The sequence below is a fragment of the Astyanax mexicanus genome, chromosome 22 (genome assembly GCF_023375975.1).
Source record: "Astyanax mexicanus isolate ESR-SI-001 chromosome 22, AstMex3_surface, whole genome shotgun sequence".
Taxonomy (NCBI): domain Eukaryota; kingdom Metazoa; phylum Chordata; class Actinopteri; order Characiformes; family Acestrorhamphidae; genus Astyanax; species Astyanax mexicanus.
Window position 1 is genome coordinate 15,562,192 of NC_064429.1, and position 23,735 is coordinate 15,585,926.

The window sequence follows — 23,735 nt, forward strand, 5'->3', positions numbered from 1 at the left end:
AGTGCTTTTGAATAATCTCTCTATATCTCTCTTTGTCTGTCTACAGTAGCCATTTATCTTACAAAAATGGTTCTTTATGGAATCAGAAATGGAGGATTTGTAAAATACTATGTGTGATGTAGCCTTTAAAAGTACTGAGAACTGAGAAAAATCTTCCTGGAAGCTGGTTTCAGATGGTCCAATATAGTCTTTAGCCCTATCCGGATGGGATTAGTTTCTCAGTCTGTAATAAAACTCTTGCATCCAGACTGCAATTTACCAGTGAGTTTTTGGCTTTCTCTGTCGCATGACATGGCGTTCAGTAGCTCCTCCATTTCCACTCACTGTTGTGTTTATGTGGATCTCCGTGGAAATGTGCACCCAAAGTGTAATTACGGTGTGTGGCAGTGGACAAATAGCTATTTTATTAAACGCAAAGAGACTAAAATTACTGGAGGACCACGGAGTTCAACGAAAAACAGTAGATAATTCAGCCTGTAATTTTCTCAGAGGACTTCTGAGACGGGAATAAAATCACAAAATCACATCACTTGGTTGTTTAAAGTGGTGAGGCTGATTATGCTTGTAGACCAGCTAAACCATAAAACTCAAACAAAACTGGAGCTAAACTAATCAAACAGATTTACCAACCTGAGCTGACCATGTGTTTTTTTTTTCTTTCTTTTTTCTCAGCAGGGTGTTTATCATCACCAACACTGTGAACAGTTCTGCCTGTCACATTAAACCAAACCACTCTAAATACTTTTGATAACTAAATATACGTTTAAAATAATGCAGAATTTTTTATATCTTTGCAACATTTTGACAATCAAATGATCCAAAAATGAAGTATGAAATGTCTCTTCAGCACACATCTGTGATGAGAGTAGAACTGAATGGAAGGTAAGCGTCTGTAATTTTAGTATGTATTGATCCTTAATCGGTAAACACAATAGTATGCAGACACATCGCCGGTATAATGGATTGAGGTTTTGTTTTAAAGGGCAGGATTCCTATAAAACAAATGTCACTGATAAATCAGTAATATCACTGATTTTGACACTTTCACATGATTTCCTCTAAAGCAAATAATCATAAAGAGACTTAATAAAGTCTAGTTCTAAAAAGTCCCACCGAAATTGATTTAGATAGAACAAAAAATGTAACACTGTCAATGAACCACTAGATGTCACCATTGGAAAACATTTAATTTCCACAGATTGATCGTCTGACATCCTGGTTAAAACTCAACCAGCCAAAATGCTTTAACATGCTGAAATTCAGTTTAAATACAGTCTTAGATAGCAAGCATGATAAATTATACATTTTACATTAGACTTAGGCTTTTTTTGTATTTGGTGTATATTTTTTATTTTTTTGTATGTAACTGAAAACTGAAATTTCAGAGTTTAACAGATGAGTAGAGAAGTTGTTTTTACTCTTTTACGTTTATTTAACAAAGTTGAATATTTCAGTATTGACCCAAATAAACTAATGTACTGTCTAACTCCACGGAGATTTAATTGAACCATGCTCACTTATTTTTCTTCTTTGGTTGGAGAAAACGAGTCATTTTCACCATCCTTTTACTGAATTATAGAATAAAAAACAACCAAACTGCAAAATCAACTCAATATATTTGCACTCAGTTTGTTTGGGTAGGGTTAACCTCATTTTAAGTAAATATTAACAACTATATTGAACAGCGAGAAAAAAAAGGAAAACTTTACCTAACATGTATTAGTACGTTACACAAAACGTATTATCTATTGGCTGCTGGCATCATTTATTTGCACTATGAGTGTGTCCCCCCACCCTAACTCACTCACCATCAGTGTGCAGTCTTGCTCAAGACGGCTGCCTTTCCTTGGGTATTCAGCCACAATATTGTAGGTTATAAGAACAAGCTACAATTTCCTGTACTGTAAAGTGTGACAAAGTGCTGGTAATTAATTAAACTTTCCCTGTAATCAGTAAATATGCAGGTAAAAGGGAAGCAGGAAGCACTAAGAAACTAAAACTGGCCCACATATTGTTTTGGGGTAACAACAACGACTTTAAGTAAATTTGTGTGCCAGAACACACAGCCATAGCTTGCAAAGCTACGCCAGTTATGGTCCAAAACAAAACTGATGTACTGATGTAAAGACAAATGTCTGTTTAAAATGAGAGTGAGTTATAGTTTGGGCAGTTTTGCTTCATAATATACTTGCTGTTGCAATTAACACCATAAGGGTTCTAACTAGGCTTTACCTTAAAATACTTATTAATATACACTAGAAAAGATTATTGATTCAGAACAAAAGAAAAAGAATGAAGGGATATGTTTGCCATTTATTTGTTTCTTATTTGATTGGCAATTGCATATCAGTTAATGACCAGACAGCTTAACTGCATCTCGCACAAAACAAAACCAATTCTGTAGACTGTTATGTCTAAAAACATAGTCCATTTCAAACAGTGGATCACCGTTTGCAACTCTTTGAGTGTTGTGCCTGCATAAGTGATGAAAAAGATGTAGTATAGTAGCAGAAAACATATTAGTGAACTATTAGATTGTGTTAAAACAAGCAACTAAGCAAATAAATCTTAATCCAAAACATGCTTGGTTCTACCTAATGGGATTTGTTTGCCTTCAGTGTTGAGTTTAACACCAGTGATAGACTAGTTAATGATATTCCATTAAAAGATTGGTGAAGAAAGAGTAACAGGTAACTGCTAATGGTACAAATATTTTTGTAAGATTTGTAAGATATAAAGATTTGTACGATATCTGTATAAAATGATCCAAAACTTATTATACATTACTCATTTTTTTATAAATTATTTTCAGATTTTCTGCCATTTTTCTCCCAATTTGGCTATCCAATTGTCCCACCCTTTTGTGTGTCAGTAATTTTTGGTAATTTTTGGTTTTAATATTTTATTTATTTTCTACATTGTAGATAATTATAAAGACATGACAACAATTAAGGGACACATATGGTATATAGTATAGTAAACAGTAAAAAAGCAGCAACTACTGTTCAGCACCTCCAGGAACTCTGACGCTGAGAAAACTATTCCAGGTGACTCTCCCTCGTGAAGACACTGAGATTAGTGTGCAGATCTGTTCTCAAAGCTTAATGTGCTTAGTTAGAAGAATCTGAAGTATAAAACATATTCTGGTTTGTTTAACACTTTTTATGTACAGAATAATTCTGCCTGTGTTCCTGTACAGCTTTAATGTAGCTTTGATAATAATAAAAAGAAAAAACACATTGAATGATAATAATAATGATATATATATATATATATATATATATATATATATATATATATATATATATATATATATATATATATATACAGCTTTGGAAAAAGATAAGAGACCACTTAAAAATTATGAGTTTCTTTGATTTGACCAAAAAATAAAAATCTCTGGAATATAATCAAGAGGAAGATGGATGATCACAAGCCATCAAACCAAGCTGAACTGCTTAAATTTTTGCACCGAATTGCATAAAATTATCCAAAAGCAGTGTGTAAGACTGGTGGAGGAGAGCATTCCAAGATGCATGAAAACTGTGATTAAAAACCAGGGTTATTGCACCAAATATACTGATTTATGAACATTTAAACTTGAATATGAATATTAATTTGTTTTCTTTGCATTATTTGAAGTCTGAAAGCTCTGCATCTTTTTAGTTATTTCAGACATTTTTCATTTTCTTTAAATAAATGCTCTAAATGACAATATATTTATTTATAATTTGGGAGAAATGTTGTCTGTAGTTTATAGAATAAAACAACAATGTTCATTTTACTCAAACGTATATCTATAAATAGCAAAATCAGATAAACTGATTCAGAAACTGAAGTGCTTTCTTGCTTCCTCCTCTACTACCTCCTGTAGCGGACAGTAGAGGTCGCTGTTGTACCTCTAACTAAAACGCGGCTGCAGTTCCCGCAGCGGCCGCAGGGTGTCAGTGTTTCCGCAGTATTTCGTGCCTCGGCCGCGCTGACTGTAAATCTGTGGGCTTTTGCCGGACGGCCGTTCGGAAATTGAACAGGATTGATTTCAGAGCCCGAGCTCTGACAGAAACCTCAACAACTGTTGCTTCTAATATTAGCCCTCCTTTGTTTTAATGCCCGATTATTGTCTCCTTGCAATCCATCCTTCCTATTCTTTCTCTAGAAGTCGATTAGTCTGAGATACATCTCTGTGGAAAGCATAAAAATATGGATATAACCTTATATAAAGGTTTTTAGAAGAGTTTTAACACTGTATTTGATCAACTGAAGGGAAAGGGGTCCTGTTATACGTTTTTTTTTATCACCAAAAATGACAAAGAAAGGAAGCAAATTAACCTTTGAAGGCGCAACACTATCATTTAGGTCCAAATGTGTTCCTTTAAAGTAGGAAAGTAGGGGGAAAAAACACATTTAAATAACCAATGATATTTTTGTACATTTGTTTCTCATTACTATGGATTTTTTCCTAATTCTTTTTTTGATTTTTTTGTATTTTTTTATGCTCCTCTTGTTGCTTCAGTCCACGCTCCCCACATTCCCAAATTGCCACCCCGGGGCTAAACTTTGAAACCTTATTACCAAATAGGAAACTAGGTCGTCCAAGTCTGGCTCTCGACTAGTGATCTGATTGTTAAAAATGTTTTGGTGTCCTGCACAGATTTCTGCATCCAGTCAGACGCCTAGACTTAAGCTCTGCTCACCACTAACCTAACCTACTTTTTTCCTTCTTCCATACATCAGTGAAGGAGTGAAGAGTGAACAGTGAAGAGCTAAACCAGACTAAACCATCACCTTTTCTTTTCTTTTCTTTATTAATTGATATTATCTTATTTACTTGTTTTACTGATCATAGGGGATCCTAATTCATGCTTCTGAGTAATTAGCCTTTACTCCAGCCTGGATTAATGAATAATTAAAGATAATGGTACAAAACTGTCACTGGAAAGGTTCACCGTTTTGTGCCAGTTTGTGTTAAATCAACAACACTTAACACTTCAAGTGTCAGAATTTAACACTTACTGCTGTAAGTGTTGATTTACTCCAAAACCATAAATATAGTTAAAGGACACACTTAGTACTAGAATTCTGTTCTGTTTGCAGTTGTTTTCCCCTAAATTTAAGGAGACCTGACATTCAGTAGGACCTGAGAGATCATGCTGTTCCTTTTCAGAGCACAGATCTTTCACAGTTTGTACTTTTTGTCTTTTTTTTTGTACCTGTACAGTATCTGGTTTTTTTTTTTTTTTCTGACAGTATAAAGTCTGGAGAAAGTTACAAGTATCCTAGATGTCACCTGATTAGAACTGGAGAAGAAGTAAGAGAAGAAGAAAAAAAAAACTTACACCAAAAAAAAAAGAAAAGAAAAAACCCAAACCCAAACCCCTCCCTTCTCCCCACCCCCACTGAGTGAAGAGCCCGCCCACTCCAGCCAGTCGGCCCTTAGACTTAAATACACTTAAAAAGAGGTGGCACACAAGCAGACAAGCATTCATTCAGCTCTGCCTCCTCTAAGCAGATTTACTTTTGCTCTGCTGTTGCTGTTGCTGCTGCTGCTCCTTCATACCCTGCTCCACTTTGCCTTGACCATGCTAAGGATGCTACCAGTCCTTCAGCTCCGGATCCTGCTCTTCCTCCTCTGGCTCTGGCATTTCACTGCAGACCACAAAGTGCAAGGTGAGTTTGGGCTGCTGTCCCTCCAACACTGCTGTGTCTGCTGTAGTACTCAGCTGCTGCTGCTCTGTCTACAGCTCTGTCTTTCAACTGGCTGTTCTGGCTGCAGTAGAGCTGAGAGAAGGCTGGAGGGTTGGTTGATTAGTTGGTCAGTTGGTTGGTTGGTTGATTAGTTGGTTGGAAAGGAGATCGAGGACTAGAAGCCTTAGATGTAATGGAATGGAGTGATGATGAGGGGGTTGAAAAGTTAAAAGTCTGTGTCTTTCATTTAGAGGTTGATGTTTTTTTGGTGGTTTTCAGTGCAGTGTCTGCTTCTTCAGCCTTCTTCAGTGCTATTCTGACAGTGAGGCAGACAGGTGTGTGTGTGTGTGTGTGTGTTTATGTATGTATGTATATTGTGTGTGTATAGGTGCACACCTATATCTATAGTGTCTAAATTTAGAGATGTGGAGATGAGTTAAGGGGGAGAATATTTTAGATTTTTTTATTTTTGCTTGAGATGTGAGATGTAAAACGTAAACGAGTCAAAGGTGTCAGTCAGAGTGGTGGAAATGTGGAGACTGGAGCTGCATGAAAAAATATAAGTCTAGCATAAATCTTTATTTTTTTCTTGTCTTTTTTAAATGTTCGTTTTATTCTTTATTCTTTACTCTAAATTGTGTACCGTTATTCTTATTATGTATAATGAGAAACCAAAAATATATCAGACTTGTTCATTTTGTTTTGCTTTTTGAATTTGAATGTTATTCAATTATTGTTATTATTAGTTCAGATTATTAGTATTTCGTCTGGCTCCTCATGTCAATGCAAGCTATTATTGACCACACACATTTTTTTTACACAAGAGACTGCTGTAAATCTAAAGCTAAGATGTAATTTTAGATGTTTGATTTTGGATTGTGGTTATTTGATTAATTTATAATTATGATTTTTAAAGCAGAAAAGTTTGTCAAATCTAGTGAAATCGACTGAAGGCTTATTATAATAAGTATTATAGGTTATAATGGGTTTGTCACATGCTTGCAACACAATTCTCAATTTTATCATAATATTTAATAAATACAATAAAGCAATAAAACTAGAGATATGAAATGAAAAAAAATAATAATAATAATAATTCTCCACTGGCATGACCTCAGCAGATAAATTATTATTTTGAGCTGATTACAATACATACAAATTGTGTCAGTCCTGCATATTGAATTTAGAATATTGAATTTCTCAAATTGAAAAATAAAAAGGAGATAAAAAACAGGGAGAATAAGAAAAAGGAAAAAAAAAAAGAAAAAGAGAAAGAGCCAGCCGTGCTGTAATGGTCTAGTCTGAACAGTCAGTCTGGTGAGAGTGGTGGGAGAGCCTGAGGAAGTGGAGTCTAGACTGCACATTGTTTAAATAGGTACGAGGCTGTCAGTCTGGCAGTGCCTCCGTCCAAAAAAAAAAAAAAAAAAGAGAGAAAAGGAAAAAAGAGATAAAAAACGAACGACGGGAGAGAGAGAAAAGTGCTGGAGAGAAGGGACAGCCCCGTTGAGTTTGTCTGGGTTCAGGCATGCAAGTGTAAAACAGTCGCATTACTGAGAAATCAGACAAAATAGAAAGGGGGAGGGGGAGCGGGGCAGCTTCCAGCTAATACAGGCTGCACGTGTTGTGTCTGGGTCATTGGCTTCAGACTTTAATGCGACTGGCTTTCTGTTTTTTCTGCTTTTTCCCCTCCACCCCCCTCCTCCTTTCCCCCCTGTCCTGTCTTTTTTGGCTTCCCAGCTGGTAACTGCTGGCTCCAGCAAGGCAAGAACGGGAGATGCCAGGTTCTCTACATGCCTGGGATGAGCAGGGAAGAATGCTGCAGGAGTGGACGGCTCGGGACATTCTGGACCGAAGAAGACGTGCCCAACAGCACCCTGTTCAGGTGGACCATCTTCAACGGAGGAGCGCCCAACTGCATACCCTGCAAAGGTTGGCTTGGCAGGGACCCGCTCTCGAGCTCCCAGCAGATCAGGTTTAAGAATAGGTCAGCCAAGAGCAAGAGTCGAGTTAGGATCCTGAAGCGCTGACTGCGTCTCGGCGTAGTAACACTGACCTTGGATCAGGTCCCGACAGTTTGGGTCGTGTTGTATTATTAAAAAGAAGTTGAACAGAAGCTCGAGTAGAATAGAGTAGGGTGTTATCTCAGTGTGTCAATATGTCAGGTAGGGCTGGGCGATATGTATTGCGATACTAAAATATCACAATGACTAAAAATTAATACTATTAAAGATAAAGACGGATTACAAAGACGGATTTTGCTACAACGGCACTGTGCTTCATAAAGTCAATTTTAGACTTTTTAGGAGTTTTAGACCTTTTAGACCTTTTAGACTTTTAGACGTCACTCACATCTTTAGCTCTTTAGAGGGGTATTTCACAAAGCAGGATTGTTCAATTAGCCCAAATTTGATCAAATATTGTCCTGTTATTTCTATTAGACAGGTTAAACGTTGAACCAGAAATAATGAAAACAAAATTGCTCAACAAGTCTTTAATTCACATTAAAGCTGAAATCTGAGACACTACGCTTGGGGGAACTAAAGCAGAAAGCAGAACTAAAGCAGATTTTTTTGTCGATTAGCCCAACGTTGATCAAAGATTGTCCAGTTGTTTCTGTTAGATGAGTTTAACACTGTGCTTAGTTTGGGTTAATTGTCTAAACAGAGGAATCTTTCTGTGCAAAAAATCCAAAATTTCTCACGTCATGTCTCATTTTGACCCCTTTTCGACCACCTGTGGTCATTTTTTAGAGACGTGTGACAACGTGGACTGCGGTCCCGGGAAGAAGTGCAAGATGAACCGGAGGAGCAAGCCGCGCTGCGTCTGCGCCCCAGACTGCTCCAACATCACCTGGAAGGGTCCCGTGTGCGGATCCGATGGAAAGACGTACCGGGACGAGTGCGCCCTGCTGAAGTCCAAGTGCAAAGGGCACCCAGATCTAGAGGTGCAATACCAGGGCAAATGCAAAAGTAAGTAGAGTATGGAACTCATGAGTTATTTTGAATTACATAACCATGAACCAACATGAACCAAAGGTAGTTTCTGAAATCTTTACAGTACTAATTAAAGTATTGATGGCATTTATGGAATGGAATGTCTTAAGATGGGTAAAATCATATATGTTTTAAAAGATCCAACTTCTTTCTGGAATTCTGGAAAAACAAAATAATTACCCAACAAGCCTTTAATTCCAACTAAAGCTGAAATCTGAGATGCTACGCTTGGGGACAACTACTGTCAAGGCAGTCAGTCAGCGGCGTAACAAGCAATTGGTAATTGGCACGCTGCATGCAGGGGGTAAAGTGATAGCGAAACAGAAGCTCTAAGTGTTTGCCTTTGGTTTTTTTTACGCAGAGACATGCCGCGATGTGCTTTGCCCGGGCAGCTCGACGTGCGTCGTGGACCAGACAAACAACGCCTACTGCGTGACGTGCAACCGCATCTGCCCCGAGGTCACGTCGCCGGACCAGTACCTCTGCGGCAACGACGGCATCGTCTACGCCAGCGCCTGCCATCTGAGAAGGGCCACGTGCTTGCTGGGCCGATCCATCGGCGTGGCCTACGAGGGAAAATGCATCAGTGAGTGGCAAACGGGAAAACAACGTTGCATTTGTTGATCCCAGTTGAGCATGAAGTTTAGAGGGTAGACGAAGTTCAGGAAGGTTCTTGTACACAGACTTTCAAAGCGCTGGACGGGGGCGAGCGGGGAGGTGGGCTTTAGTGGCTTATTTTTCAGCTAGCAGTTTATGTGCATATGCAACCATGCCAACATTCCAAACAAATTCTGACCTTTCATACTCTCATGACAATCGTGTTTGCAATTATTATTTGCAAAGCAAAGACGTGGGTGTCTAATTGCTTCCTGATGTTGGCAGCCCTGGTCTCTCTCTTATTACAAACTGAGTGGAACTTGCCTTCCAAACTTCTACCTCCCAGGCGCTGTAATCTGACGAAAAGTAGGGTTGTTATTATTGTTATTATTGTGTTACTACTAGGAAACTTATAGTAAATATCAAAATAATAATAGGTAGAATAAATGGGTCTACAGGATGCCGCATGGTTTGAAGGGGATAAAAGCATCTTGCTCTTGCTCTTGCTTTTTTGATACACTCATTATTAGTTATGAATTCAGATGTATTTTCTTAGAATTTGTATAGTAGTAATGTTTAGTTATATTGTATAATACTATAAAGATTAAAAAAAAAGATTTAAAGGGCTTTCTGAATCTTAAAACTCGATCAAAAAGTAAAATCAAAAAGTAAGAGAGCATTTTGTGAACTGTAAATTGATCATGAATTGTTATTACCTCTGTTTTCAGATATATATATATATATTATACATATTATACATATATTTTGTTAGGTGTTATCTTGTGAGTGAAGTTAAACACTACATGTTTTGAGTTTGAGCGTGGTCTAAAAAAAAGTGGGTGCCAGATGGATGGGTCGGACATTCCTAACATTTCCATTTTCAAAGTTTGAAGACATTTATTAACCATCCACAATCAGAAGTCAAGTGTCACATGTGTACCATGGAAAGCATTACCACCCAGAGTGGACAGTGCAGTGGGTGGTAATGACATATCCCACAGATGCAGAATGCAGCAGTCTTTAGCTTTTGTGGCACATGGCAAAAGCCATGGGACACGATACTGATTAATTCAGAGGGGAAAATTTTAAAAAAGGTGTCCTTTTGTCCTCTTTGACCTTTTTTTTTTTTAAACGCTCTTCAATTTCCTTCAAGATCGATAATTTTCTTGTCTTGTCTTGTCTTTTCTTCCATTTCCCTGCAGAAGCCAAATCCTGCGACGACATCCAGTGCAGCGCGGGGAAGAAGTGTCTGTGGGACGTCCGGATGGGCCGGGGCCGCTGCGCCCTGTGCGAGGAGACATGTCCCGAAAGCCGCTCGGACGAGGCGGTGTGCGCCAGCGATAACACCTCGTACCCCAGCGTGTGCGCCATGAAGCAGGCCGCATGCTCTCTGGGGGTTCTCCTGGAGGTCAAGCATTCAGGATCTTGCAACTGTAAGTAACACCTAGCTACAGGAAAAAAAAAGAAAGAAAAGAGAGAAAGAAAAACAAAACAAATAACAAAAAGACAATCCAGTGCTACCGCTACCACCACCACCCCAACCCCTACCAAACCTCCACCCAAACTCCACCACCAGTACACACCACCCCTGCATCTTCCCTCGCTCGCTCTCGCTCTCCCGCTCTTTCTTTCTTCATACAAAGTGATTTGGGAAATGTTTTGGGAAAACACAAATTAAATACACAGTTCAGTTGACCAGGAAGAGACAAGCTGTGTGAATAGATAACTCTCATGTAAACACACTACAAAAATAAGGACTTTTAATGGATTTTTTTGGCTCATTACTTTTCATACTTTTTCAACATACTAATTTATGCATTATTCTGCATTTAACTAACAAGCAGCAGCTCCAAACACTTTGAACACGCCTAATTTTTTTTTATTTGAATCCTAGTTGAGAATATTCGTCATTTTGTCATTTTACCCGAAGCAGGCTGCCTTCTTTTTTTGTGTTTCACTAATTTTTGTCGTGTTTAATCAATATCAAGCTTGAGACATACGGTATATTATCATCATCACATCACTACAGCTTGTAAATCCCATGTTCACATTGCTAATTTCATGAGAATCGTGATAATCATGTCATTTTTTATTCTTTTGGAAAAAAAATTGTATGGTTTGTATTAATTGTTTTGTTCGCTTCGGCTGTACTCAATCATTTTAATCCAAAAAAAAATGCACTACGTCTCCACGACAACTCTGCATAACTCCAACTGCCAATCTGTGTGAGAATCAGAGTCAGAAAACATTAGCATCTAAGGTGATTGTAACATTGGTGCCAGTTATGTATAATAGGTTATGTATTATATAAACTAAAAAAAAAAAGAAGAAAAAAAAAAACCTACCTGTTCATACGAATACAAATATGGCTAAAAATGCCACTAACTACATTCCAGTTCTAATTTTAGTTGTAGTTCCAGTTTAAATGGCAAACAAATCTGGAAATAATAATAATACTAATAATAATAATAATTAGCTTGACCTTCGTACCTTAGTTCTAATCATAGGGCCCTCTACATTACACTACAGTAGCATTAATAATGAAGTAATACTCGTATACTAATACTCGTATAATGCTAATAATAATATTAATATTAATGAGGGAGGCTCCTGCACTAGGTGCTTGGATCCCTTAATAATATTATTATATAATAATAACAATGCAAATAACATTTAATAACAGTTCTTCCAAGGGACCAACTTTATAATCACCTCATGGAATGAAACTAGAATTAGACTAAAACTAGCATTTTACAGGATTTTTCAGGACAAGAGATAATAAAGAGATATTTACTGCTACTAGAGCTCCTAAAGTTTTGCAGGTTTGCTGTGAATGTGTTATATATATATAAATATAAATATATGTCTTATCTCGTTAGCGTTATTGCATATGGATAATAAGGGACTGGCCATTTCTTTCCGTTGCGATCTCTCCAACTCTGTGCATTTTTTTGTTTATAATTCTAATTTTCCCGATTTAAACGTTTCTGTAGAAGAATATACCTCAAAAAAATAAAACTGCCATCTCTTATGACCGCTCTGCTAAGGTCAGCTTAGGACACGGGACGCCGCCGTCCTAGCCAAGTAGCAGCAACTGAAAGAAACTGTTTGTGAGAAAATAATGGATTTTTAGATGGAAATCAGTTAAAAAAAAAAAAAAAAAAAAGAGCCGATCCTAAAACACACGAGCACTTTTTTTTTTGTCCTCTTTCAGGAATCTGCGAAATTAGACCTGAGCCATTGAACCCTCCGATCACCCTCTCTTGTCACAGTACTGACTTTCTTGATTATGTAAAGCTTGTTGCATAATTGGGGTGGGGTGGGGTGGGGTGGAGGGGACAGAGTGCATTGCCGCTGCCAAATCTGTCTAAAACACAAAGCTAGATTGTGGCATTCACAGAAAGAAGGCTGAGGAAAGAAAAGGAAAGAAAGAAAGAAAACAAAAAAAGAGACTAAGACAAACAATCACTTAGCTTCTGCGCTGTTGTGGTCTTTATTCATACAACAGCTACCATGTATTCTCCCATATAGCCATCACGGAGGACCAGGAGGAGGACGATGATGAAGAAGACCAGGACTACATGGCTTATATCCATTTATCGCCAATACTGGACGGATAAACTGCCAACAAAACCCCAACAAAATCCCAGTGGAAACAGTCCTGTGGGGGGGGGGGGGGGGGGGGGAGGAAACATGTCCACACTGTACAAATGTGTATGCTAATTTATTTTTCAAAGAAAAAAAAAGGAAGTATACATATAGTTCAGTCTGATAGATGTTTATTTATACAGTGTTTTTTTTTCCTCGTTTCGTTTTATAATTTATACATTTACGATGTCTGACTTACTCTCTGTCTCTATCATGTTATTTTTTGTGTTCACTTGTTTTTTTTTTTGTCTTTTTTTATTATTATTATTATGAAGAAGAAGTATATTTGTCCAAAGAGAAGCAGTGTTATTTATTGTGAGGTAAAAGAAAAAAAATGAATGAAAAGATAAAAAAAAAAAAATAAAGGAAGAAGAGTAATAAGACGCTACCATGTAAAGTGTAAGTCTTCGGCAAGCTGTAAATTGCATTCCCTGAGCTGTATAAATCTGCTTATCGCTGTCCATTCTATATCACAGATGTTTTATTATTTCACACTTAAAACTGCATGTTTGCCTGTGTGTTTATTTATTGGGGGAGAAAAAAAAAAAATCTATCACTCTTTAAAATGTACATAACCTATCTCTGGTTTCTGTTTATTCTTCACTGTAACTGACCAAAGGGATTTTCTCAATGGTTCTTCGACGTTTTCGCTGTACAGCGCAGCATGCTAATGCTAATCTCTGAACATGAGCCATTTCTCAACACAGAAAGTTTTTTTATTATTATTATTATTATTATTATTATTATTATTATAATTATACTGATTTGTTTATTTGAGATGTTTATTTCAGCTTTTGCCGTTGTTCACTGTTTCAGCAGTTTCATGTACTCAGCTGTAGAGCAGAAATCAACTATGGGTGATACTTGATTGTCAAAAAAAAAAAAAAGAACACGTGCCATTAACATGTCTATGCTATTTTTATTTCTTTTTGTTTTGCCAATGCTCTTTTGTTTCTGCTCCGTACTGCTTTCTCCAAGATCACGTGATACAGGATCGAGTATCGTTATATCAAGCGTTCTCGTTTTCTTTGCTTTCTTTGCATTGCTTTCGAAATGCAATTTTTTATTTTCAGACATCACAAGATGAATACAAGATTCAGTTATAAATATATAGTTTTGTATTTTTTTAATGTAAATGTCATATGTATATACAAAGTTTGATGGTATTTGTACAGATATGAAGAGTGAAACAATAAAATAAAAAAGGAAATACATCTACTGTCATCCTAGCTTGTTTTTGGACTTTTCTTTTTAGCTGTTGTGGGTTTTCTTACAGTATTCACACCAATAATGGCAAACCACTGTTTTCAAACTCTACAATACAGAGTTATATTAACACAAATGCAGCTTAAAACATTACTGTGTGAAACAGAAGCCTTAATCATGTCTAGAAGAGTCTTTCCTGGTCTGGGAGTCTTCTGGGATGGATAATCTGAATAATCTGAATATGTACATTGGAATAATGTCACAGAAATGACTGCATCATAAGGAGTCTCATCCAAGTATTTTAAACATAGATATGGTGGACTTAGGAAAGCAGTGAGGTTACCAACTAAACTACACTACTCACTAAGAGTTGTGGGGGGGCTGGAGCCTATCCCAGCCTGCATCGGGGGGGAAGGCAGGATACACCCTGGACAGGCTGCCAATCCATCGCAGTAAACTACACTACAAAAACTGCAAAATAATAATCCTGAATTGCACAATTTAGCACTGTGCATTAATCAACAACAAAACAAAAGCCCATATTTGGTCAGTTTCTGTCAATGTTACTGTTGCAGAGTAAAATCACTGCTGTAGAGACAGTGAGAATCTACTGCATGTAAAATGCAAAAAAAAAAAAAAAAAAAACATATTTCTTACATTTATGTTGACTTTGGTTTGATTTCAGACAGTATGATCTCAAAACATCCATGGCTTTATTTCAGGTCTGCAACACATTCCAAAAAACTTGAGAGGGGCAATTTAAAGAAGAACTCTGGTGTAAAATTGACTTCTTGTGCAGTAAAGCATGACAAAAAGTACTTACCTTTGATGAATAGCACACCTCCGTTCTCCCACAGCGTTCCGAGATCCAGAATTTTAACAGTTTGTCCAAACAGCCTTCAGACTGGGTGACAAGGGGCGTAATTTTCCCGATAAATCACTTTTTCCACTGTTATCCAGCTCAAAGTAGCTCCACACCTCCTTGCTAGAATCTGGAGAGCCCTGACATTTAAAACGAGGCATTAAAAACTTAAAAAGTGCACAAGAAGCTTATTAAAAAACACTGTTTACATCCCATAATGTAAGCTTCAGCTCTGCTTCAGCAACAGCTCCAGGAGTAATGGCGGCGCTCAGAGCTGAAGCTCGCTTATAGGAATAAAATTTCTGGATCTTGGAATGCTGTGGGAGAACAGAGGTGTGCTATTCATCAAAGTCAAGTACTTTTTATGATGTTTTACTACAGCAAAAGTTCTCCTTTAAGACTAATAATTAGGTAAAATTAATCGCAATCATAATTTGCTGAAGAGAGACGGAAGAGCAAAGATGGACAGAGGATCTCCAGTCATTCCTCCATTATGACAACATTACAGCTGAAAAGTACATTGAGATCTTAGCGCAACATATTCTGCCTTTAAAAAAAAAAAAACATCCATGTCCAGGAATAGCCATACCATTTTCAACAAGAATGAAAATGAAAAAACACATGTAGCCCCGCCATGTACCCAATAAAAAAAAAGGTGTTTAATTTTGAAATGGCATGCAATTATACAACCCAATGTTGTTGCACACCATAAGATACACTTGCAAGACACTGAGATGGCGATTTGGGATGAGCTGGAGCTTCACAGCGTAAAGGAAATACAGCAACTATTGTTCAGCACCTCCAGGAACTCCTACAAGATGCTGAGAAAACTATTCCAGGTGACTCTACCTCTCTATGAAGACACTGAGATTAAAATACCAAGAGTGTGCAGATCTGTCCTCAAAGATAACTGTAGCTACTTAGCAGAATCTAAAGTATAAAACATATTCTGGTTTGTTTAAGTTTGGACACACCTCCTCATTCAATGTTTTTTAGTTGTTTTCCAACCCTAAAGGAAACACATAAGGAATTATGTAACTTAAACTAACTAAAATACTATATGAAGCATTTTGGTGCTCTTATCTGGGGTGCTCTGTTAACTTGTGATTTCTGAGGCTGGAAACTGATGAATTTATCCTGTGCAATAGAGCTAACTCTTTCCTGGGGTGGACCTGATGAGTGCCAGTTTCATCATACCATAATCTTGCCATAATATGGATTAGAGCAGCACTCTAATAGAGCTATTCACTGTATACCTGTAACTCTACCTCTTCACAACTTTACAACTGCTGCTCTCAAAAACATTAAGAGAACAAGAAATTCAAGTTCGTAAATCTTGATGAGTTCAGCACAGCTGTTAACTGAAAGCCTGAATTCCAGATGACTCTACCTCATAAAATTTGACTGAGAAAATCCAGCCAAGATGTGCAAAGCTGTCTCTATCTAAGAAAAGGGTGCTGCTTTGAAGAATCTAAATATAAATTGCTGCATGTTCCATATTGTCACAATTGTTTCTGGTATTAGTTTTCTAAAATAGACAGTCTGGTTAAATAATGTAGCTAGAAGTTGAAGCTTTATTAGAACTCGCTTTATCTCTGTTTCTCAAATAAATAATTCTCCTTAGACTAAAAAAAAGTCACTGTACTTAAAGAGATTATATACTTAAATTGCACTGGTTTAATGTGTGCTGGATTACTGACAGAGGAAGCAAACAGGAATTCATAGAATAGAAGGCAAGCAAAAGAAAAAAAAAATGGACATCTGGTTTTCAGCTCATCACTGGTGGTGATTTTGTTTGGGCCTGTGATTCAAGCTTTCAAAAGCTAATAAAAAAATCTCATGCTGTAGATGTGTGCAATGTTACAGTAGTTCTGTAAATATGAGAAGACAATGCTTCTCCAACAGGTGGCTTTCCCATCTCACACCATACCCCAGAGTGCCATGAGATAAAACACACGTACCTGGGATCAGTCTTAGAGCTTGACATTTAGCGTACTCTCTCTTATTTCAGAAGTTTTAAGTGTCTTTGAAGTGGAGTATATGTTAAGCAGACAAAGAAACCCCTATCTGGCAAAAAAAAAAAAAAAGTAAAAAAAAAAAAAAAATTCCATTTGCAGAAATAACAGCCTCTAGACGCTTTCTATAGCTTCCAATGAGAGTCTGGCTTCTGGTTGAAGGTATTTTGGACCATTCTTCTTTACAAAACATCTACAGTTCAGTCAGGTTTGATGGTTTCTGAGCCTGAACAGCTGCTTTAAATCACACCACAGATTTTCAATAATATTCAGGTCTGGGGACTGAGATGACCATTCCAGAACTTTGTACTTGTTTCTCTGCATGAAGGCTTTAGTAGATTGTGAGCAGTGTTTAGTGTTTAGGGTTGTTTTGTTGAAGTATCCAGCCCTGGCGCTTTAACTTCAACTTTATCACTGATTCTTGAACGTTGTATTCAAGAATTTGCCTGAAATTTGCCTGAAATCTATGAGACACTTAACTTTAACAAGATTCCCAGTACCTGCAGTGATCACACAGCACCACAGCATGATTAACCACCACCAAATATTACTGAGGGGAAAACTCAATTTTAGTTTCATCAGGCCACAAAACTGTATTTCAAAATGAAGCTGGCTTGTCCAAATGTGCTTTAGCTTTAGCATACCTCAAGCGACTCTGTTTGTGGCGTGTGCTCAGAAAAGGCGTCTTATGCTTTACTTTCCTATACAGCTAAATAGTTGAACGATGCAATGTAACACCATCTGCAGCAAGATGATGATGTAGGTCTTTGAAGCTGGTCTGTGGGTTGGCTGTGACTGTTCTCACCATCCTTCTCCTCTGATTATCTGAGATTTTTCTTGGCCTGCCACTGGAATCTGAGATCAGTTCAGTGCAGTGTCATGTAGCTTCCATGGGACATAGCCAAAGTTATGAGACAATACTAGTTCCTGTCCCATGATTGCCCCCATTTTGCCCTGATAAAAAAACTGCAGCCATCTAGCTCCACAGTGATACACAAATGCAATTCTTCTTGTAGTAGTTATTCATTTTCATTAAATAAATACATATTTCACAACATCAGCAACTGTAATACTATCACTGGCATGACGTTAATAAAACTGTTATTAACGCTATCAGCAAATTATTTTGTTAAACAGGTAAAAACAACAACAACAACAAAAAAAAGACACTTTAAGATTGACCTTAGTATTGAACATAGGATGCTTTATTAGATATAGATACAGAAATTGAAACTTGTAGAAGTCTGTTACAGATAACAGCAACAGCCATGATTGATCATCTATTTGGCGGACCTTCTAGTCCTTTTGTCCCAGGAAAAGTTCGCTCCATACGACTTAACTCTCGGTTTCGGCGTTCTCTTCTCTGTTATGTCGTAGCTCCAACCTGCGAAAACAAACAGGACAATGAACGTGCGGCCAAGTGTATTTCACGGAATCGATTTGGGAGCAGCCTGTGTTGGTGTTGATGTGAAACGTAAACAGAAGACACGAACAGTCAGGGTGAGGAGAGAAGAGAACCTCTAAGTAACAAACAACACGTCCAGTCCTTCAGCGTTCTTTTCTCTTTGGGAACACGCTTTTGGACTGCAATTCCAACTAGAATTCTAAAGGAAAAAAACATCATGATTTGGAAAATACTGATGTTTAAACAGCTTACCATTCTTCTCAGCAAACGCAATGGCTTCTTCCTTGGTGCTGAAAGTAAGGACCATGTTGGAGAGTGGGTCGCCTCTGAAGAGGAGACAGAAACCAGAACACTCTTTTTAAATCATTCAAACCAAAAGCGCTGAAAAACCAAATGTGCTGAATCTGTCAGGGCTGAAAGAAATTCACAGACACCAGAGAGATAAAAACAGAAAAAAATGAAAAATGAAGACACAGCTGCTGTCAAAAGTAGTCTGTTCTTTATTTCTGCTCCTTTTTCTCTCTTTACTTTTGTGCATGGAATCGAGTTTAGTAAAATAAAAAATAATGAAAAATCAGTCAGATCCCTGAGACAAAAGCTACAAACTGGATTTAAAAGTACAGATATATACTTGCGGTTAACTGTTAACCAGAAGTGTCAAGTAACTAAGTCCACTACTTTTTATTGGTTATCTGTATATATCTATGTCTATACTAGATACTAGTACTAGACGTCCTCTGAGAAAATTACAGGCTGAATTACCTACTGTTTTTTGCTGAACTCTGTAGAATTTTATTCCCGTCCAAACACAAAAAAAAGGCAAATCTCTGAGTTTTGCCTCCTCGTGTTTAATAAAATAGCTATTTGTCCACTGCCACACTTTGGGTTCGCTTTTCCACAGAGATTCATGTGAACACTACAGCGAGAGGAAATGGAGGAGCTACTGAACACAATGTCATGTGAGAAAGAAAGCCTAAAAACTCGCTGATCCTCCTGGTTTTTTAATTGCAGCCCTAATCCAAGAGTTTTATCAAGTAGAAGTGTGAAATATTTTTTTTTTACAAACGTTCCCCTGAGAATCTAATCCCGTCCGGATAGGGCTTAAGAGTAGCGTTATTGCAAAAATACAAGAAAAAATATTGTGATATTATTTTAGAGATCTATCGCCCATCTCTACTCCAGACACATGAAGTGACCAGGTGTATACAGGCTCAATAATATTTGAAGGCAGTTTATTTAATGTGTAATTTTGGATCATTTCTGTTCACCTGTTTGTTTTTTTTTGTTTTTTTACATACATCATACATATAATTCTTGTGGCAGCAATATGCATATGTGGCAGAATTAGCCGTTTCTTTAGGCAAAGCACTCATCAAAATTAAAATAAACTTACGTGGAAGCCCAGCCCATCAAAGGGTTCTCCCAGCGCTCCCGGGTGTCAAAGTCCATCTTCCACTTTTTGGTGTTCTGGACGCCAGACTGCATGGCCGTCCTAGTGGGCACGAAAATGCGCACTTTACGGGTCTTGATGTGCTCCTCTGGAACACCAGTTAACGTTGTGATGTCCTGTAGGAAAACAAGAGAGATCTATTTTAGGTTCCTGCCGCGTGGAAACAAGCTTTTTTAATACAGTAATAAACTTTTTGGCTGATGAAAAAAGCTTTGGGAAAAGACCCAATAGTCTATGCTTTGTAAAATGCAAATCGGAGCTCGTGGTGAGCATCCAAGGAGGGGGAAAAAGCAGCAGCATTAAAGAGCTTGGCAGGCCTCACACACTTACACCTAAAGGGCATAAAAGCCCAAATATTTCCTTTTGAATGTAGACGCGCACTCTGTCTAGACAAGCTAATTTCTCACACACGCGAAATGCTTTGAGACAGCCCATTGTGATCCGTCTTTTTTCACCACAGGGCTTCAGTCACAGGCCAGGAACCTGCGCTTTCAGGTGTGAAGGCAGAGAGAAAACACTTCCAACTCCTACATTAGGAGAATACTGAAGCACGGAAGAAAAGAAAAGCTATTAAAAGCTAGGCTAATTGATTCAGCAACCAAGCAACTTGCTGAATACTAGATTGCACATTTTAATATGCAAATTGCCATTTACAGAAAGGTGGATCTGTTCCCTTTGTAGAACACAAAAACTGTGTTTTGTTTTTTATCAATGTGTCCTTAAAGAATATTATGAAAAAATCTAAACAAAATCTTTCCCAAAAGAATGTAAACAAGAAGGTAATACAGAATACTTACTGAGGTACGGAGTATTTTCTAAATACTAGATCACACATTTAACATGCAACTTGCCATTTACCCTTTCCCCTTTTGTAGAAGTATATGTTGTCTAGGTCTTGTGCTAATTGTGCTAAACTATATGGCTGGCATTTTAAGACATATGCAACTTAATGCCACTGAAATAACAATAATATATTTGTGACCAGCCTTTAGTCTGAAGTTGGTTCCTTTAGTACAGATCTAGAGATACGAGGCTAAAACAGAAGTATACAGACTTCATTTTAAGGATCATGACATTATAACTTGAATAGAATTGTCATGTATGTGCTACAAAGACTTTCTTTCCAGTTTTATTTTATTTTTTTTTAAGCTGCTTTCAGCTGTTTTATGTGTCTGTGCTTTAAGAAAATTCCAGAAAAGATCTAATGTCTTCCAAAGGAATTCCTCTAATTTTTATCTTTCAAGACACATCTCTGGGCAAAAAAGAGACCACTTAAAAATGATTTGAGTTTCTTTGATTTTACCAAATTGAAAAACTCTGGAATATAATCAAGAGGAAGATGGATGATCACAAGCCATCAAACCAAGCTGAACTGCTTGAGTTTTTGCACCAGGAGTGACAAAGTTATCCAAAAGCAGCGTGTAAGACTGACGGAGGAGAACATGCCAAGATGCATTAAAACTGTGTTTAAAAACCTGGGTTATTCCACCAAATATTGATTTCTGAACTCTTAAAACTTTATGAATATAAACTTACTTTCTTTGAGGTCTGAAAGCTCTGCATTATTAATATTATTTTTTTGTTATTTATGCCTTTTCTTTTTTTTGCAAATAAATGCTCAATGACAATATTTTTATTTGGAATTTTGGAGAAATGTTGTTCATAGTTTATAGAAAAAAAACAACATGTTAATTTTACTCAAACATTTCCCTATACATAGTAAAATCAGAGAAACTGGTTCAGAAACAGAAGTGGTCTCTTAATTTTTTCCAGAGCTGTATGGCATCTGCATGAAGCACAAATATAGTTTCTTTACTTCTGCCCTGGAGTTAAGAGGCTAATACAGACTTATGGTTCACTGAGAGCACAAATCAATACGTAAACAATTAATTTAAATCAATAAGCAGTAAAATCAGTATAATAAGTAAACACACTGCAGGAATTCAGCAGGAGCGAGTAGTTTGAGGAGCTCTAAAAGCAGGTGTTAACTGACCATGGTCCTGAGCAACAAGACTCTGCTGAAAGATTGTGTGAAAGCCTGGCCCAATTCTTCTGGGAATTAGCTGACGAGCATTGGGAAGTCGATGGCGACGACACACTGACACACACACACACACACACACCCACTGACACAGACACACACTCACGCACATGCACACACAGACACACACATGCTGACAAACCTCCCAGCACGCAGCCAGTAACCACCCAAGGTTCCAAGCCTCACAAGCAGCCCTCCTTTCAATTCTCCTTCACACATTTCAATGGCCATTACAACTTCAAAGAATCAAATTTTTATCATTGTCTGTCATCTGCCAGTTGATTCTTTGGAAAAGAGGCTCTTTAGTGTGAACCCTGAACAAAGACACCCTAACAAATTGGGGTGTAGAGAGTGGCCGCATAACATTTAAGCAGACTGAATAATGCTCCTCTGAGGGGAACGTACAGTACCCTATGGCCTAATTTGGGCAATAGGGGACAAGATTAGGGACCATAATCGCAGTCTTTTTTAAGGCACGTTGTGTCGGGAGGTAGCCAAGGAAAGGTGACCAAGGTTAATTTAACGTTTCAAATGACTGCTATTTTTCTGTATTTCAAAATAGGAGCTACAAAATAAAATAAATAAATGGTTTTATTTTTACATTCTGCCACTGTAATATTTTACTACCAAGAACTTTTTTGAGTTTGTTCCAAACAGTGCTCAAAATGGCTAAAATATCCTAGAAGAGTGCACTCTTGTGCAGAAAGGCAATACTGAAGTACTTATTCTTTAACAAGACGATGCAAATCTACACGCTGCACACACCCTAGAAGCACGGCTGTAGAAGAAGTTGGGGTGGGTAAGGTACTGGCCTACCTTAAGACTAGAGCTGTAAGATATTGGAAAAAATGTACATTGCAAATATTATTTTTTTCAACAATATATATTGCGATATTCAACAATGCGGGGCCCCGTACGCTGTCTCGTGTCCGGACCGATCAAGAGCTGAGTCAATGCAGAGCACTCAAAACCTGAGGAAAACTGCGAAACAACAGAAATCGGCCCTTTAATCAGGCATTTAAACGGCTTTTAAATTTTTTTTAATAAGAGTGTTTTTCTGGGATTAAAAGCGTGAATTCAGCTGTAACTGGAAATATCTGCACTGCAAAACTGTGCTGGAATGATGTGCACAGCTTTCAACACGTGTGTTTACAAGCACGTGCCCAACCATGTGGATGGAGGCCATGCGGTTTTACTGCGTTTATTCCTGCCCCTTTCTTCTCATGCTGCTCAGGCAGCAGCAGCCTGTCACTTACACAGACACAGAGACAACACTGTGTATCTACTTCTTGTGTCAAGAATCGAAACATTGCATGTGCATGCGCACATTGCGATGATGATGCTTAAACGATACATCCTGCAGCCCTACTGAAGACCTGATCTGTCCCCAAACAGAGAATGTATGGAGAATTTTAAAATGGAAAATGTGACAATGATGTATAAAGCCATAAATACGTGTGTGTTTTTGTGTAGTAAGAATAACACCTAAAACACTTAATCGCTTAGTATGTTTGATGCTAAATTTGTAATGTTGCCATTTCTTTTCACTTAAACACTTTAAAAAAAGTCATAAAACTTTTTTTTGGATTGTGTTGAATGAGGACTAAAATCTCTGACATAAAACTTACTCATAAAATTAAATCCCAATTATTTCTGGGACAACATTTCATCCAAACAAAATCGCGATGATGACAGGCCGACCAGAACGTGAGCAAAAACATGACAAGGGGGCCAGAGAGGTCAAGCCACGCCAAATATTGCTGAGTGAGGTGCAAATGACAATCACTCTAGCAGACACAAATACAGGGATTAAACATTATCTCTACGGGATTA

At 37.6% G+C, this 23,735-nt stretch overlaps 2 protein-coding genes across 3 annotated transcripts in view; one reads left to right on the forward strand and one right to left on the reverse strand.

The window, feature by feature from the left end:
- The first annotated feature begins 5,448 nt into the window (after positions 1 to 5,448).
- fsta (follistatin a) lies at positions 5,449 to 13,813 on the forward strand. Of its 2 annotated transcripts, none has more exons than XM_022664911.2 (6): positions 5,449 to 5,667; positions 7,423 to 7,614; positions 8,436 to 8,654; positions 9,040 to 9,264; positions 10,478 to 10,708; positions 12,807 to 13,813. In XM_022664911.2, exons 1-6 carry the CDS (start codon positions 5,580 to 5,582, stop codon positions 12,893 to 12,895), a joined length of 1,044 nt encoding a protein of 347 aa, XP_022520632.1. In that variant the 5' UTR covers positions 5,449 to 5,579; the 3' UTR covers positions 12,896 to 13,813. The 2 variants fall into 2 exon arrangements, with proteins under 2 accessions (XP_022520632.1, XP_022520633.1); XM_022664912.2 differs by having other exon boundaries at positions 12,490 to 12,960.
- Positions 13,814 to 18,189: 4,376 nt separating this feature from the next.
- The window catches only part of ndufs4 (NADH:ubiquinone oxidoreductase subunit S4), a 34,924-nt gene continuing 29,378 nt past the window's right edge, over positions 18,190 to 23,735 (reverse strand). The window contains exons 3-5 of the mRNA XM_007250484.4: positions 19,805 to 19,977; positions 18,664 to 18,737; positions 18,190 to 18,390 (exon numbers count right to left, since the gene is read on the reverse strand). Coding sequence (XP_007250546.2) covers positions 18,287 to 18,390; positions 18,664 to 18,737; positions 19,805 to 19,977 — 351 coding nt within the window. The 3' untranslated portion in view covers positions 18,190 to 18,286. The remainder of the gene's footprint in view (positions 18,391 to 18,663; positions 18,738 to 19,804; positions 19,978 to 23,735) is intronic.

Bases quoted from the DNA above. Each gene is read 5' to 3' on its own strand.
- fsta (XM_022664911.2), top strand. From the start codon at position 5,580: ATGCTAAGGATGCTACCAGTCCTTCAGCTCCGGATCCTGCTCTTCCTC. The intron at 8,655-9,039 runs GTAAGTAGAGTA...TTTTTTACGCAG, and splicing joins ATACCAGGGCAAATGCAAAA to AGACATGCCGCGATGTGCTT. The intron at 9,265-10,477 runs GTGAGTGGCAAA...ATTTCCCTGCAG, and splicing joins CTACGAGGGAAAATGCATCA to AAGCCAAATCCTGCGACGAC.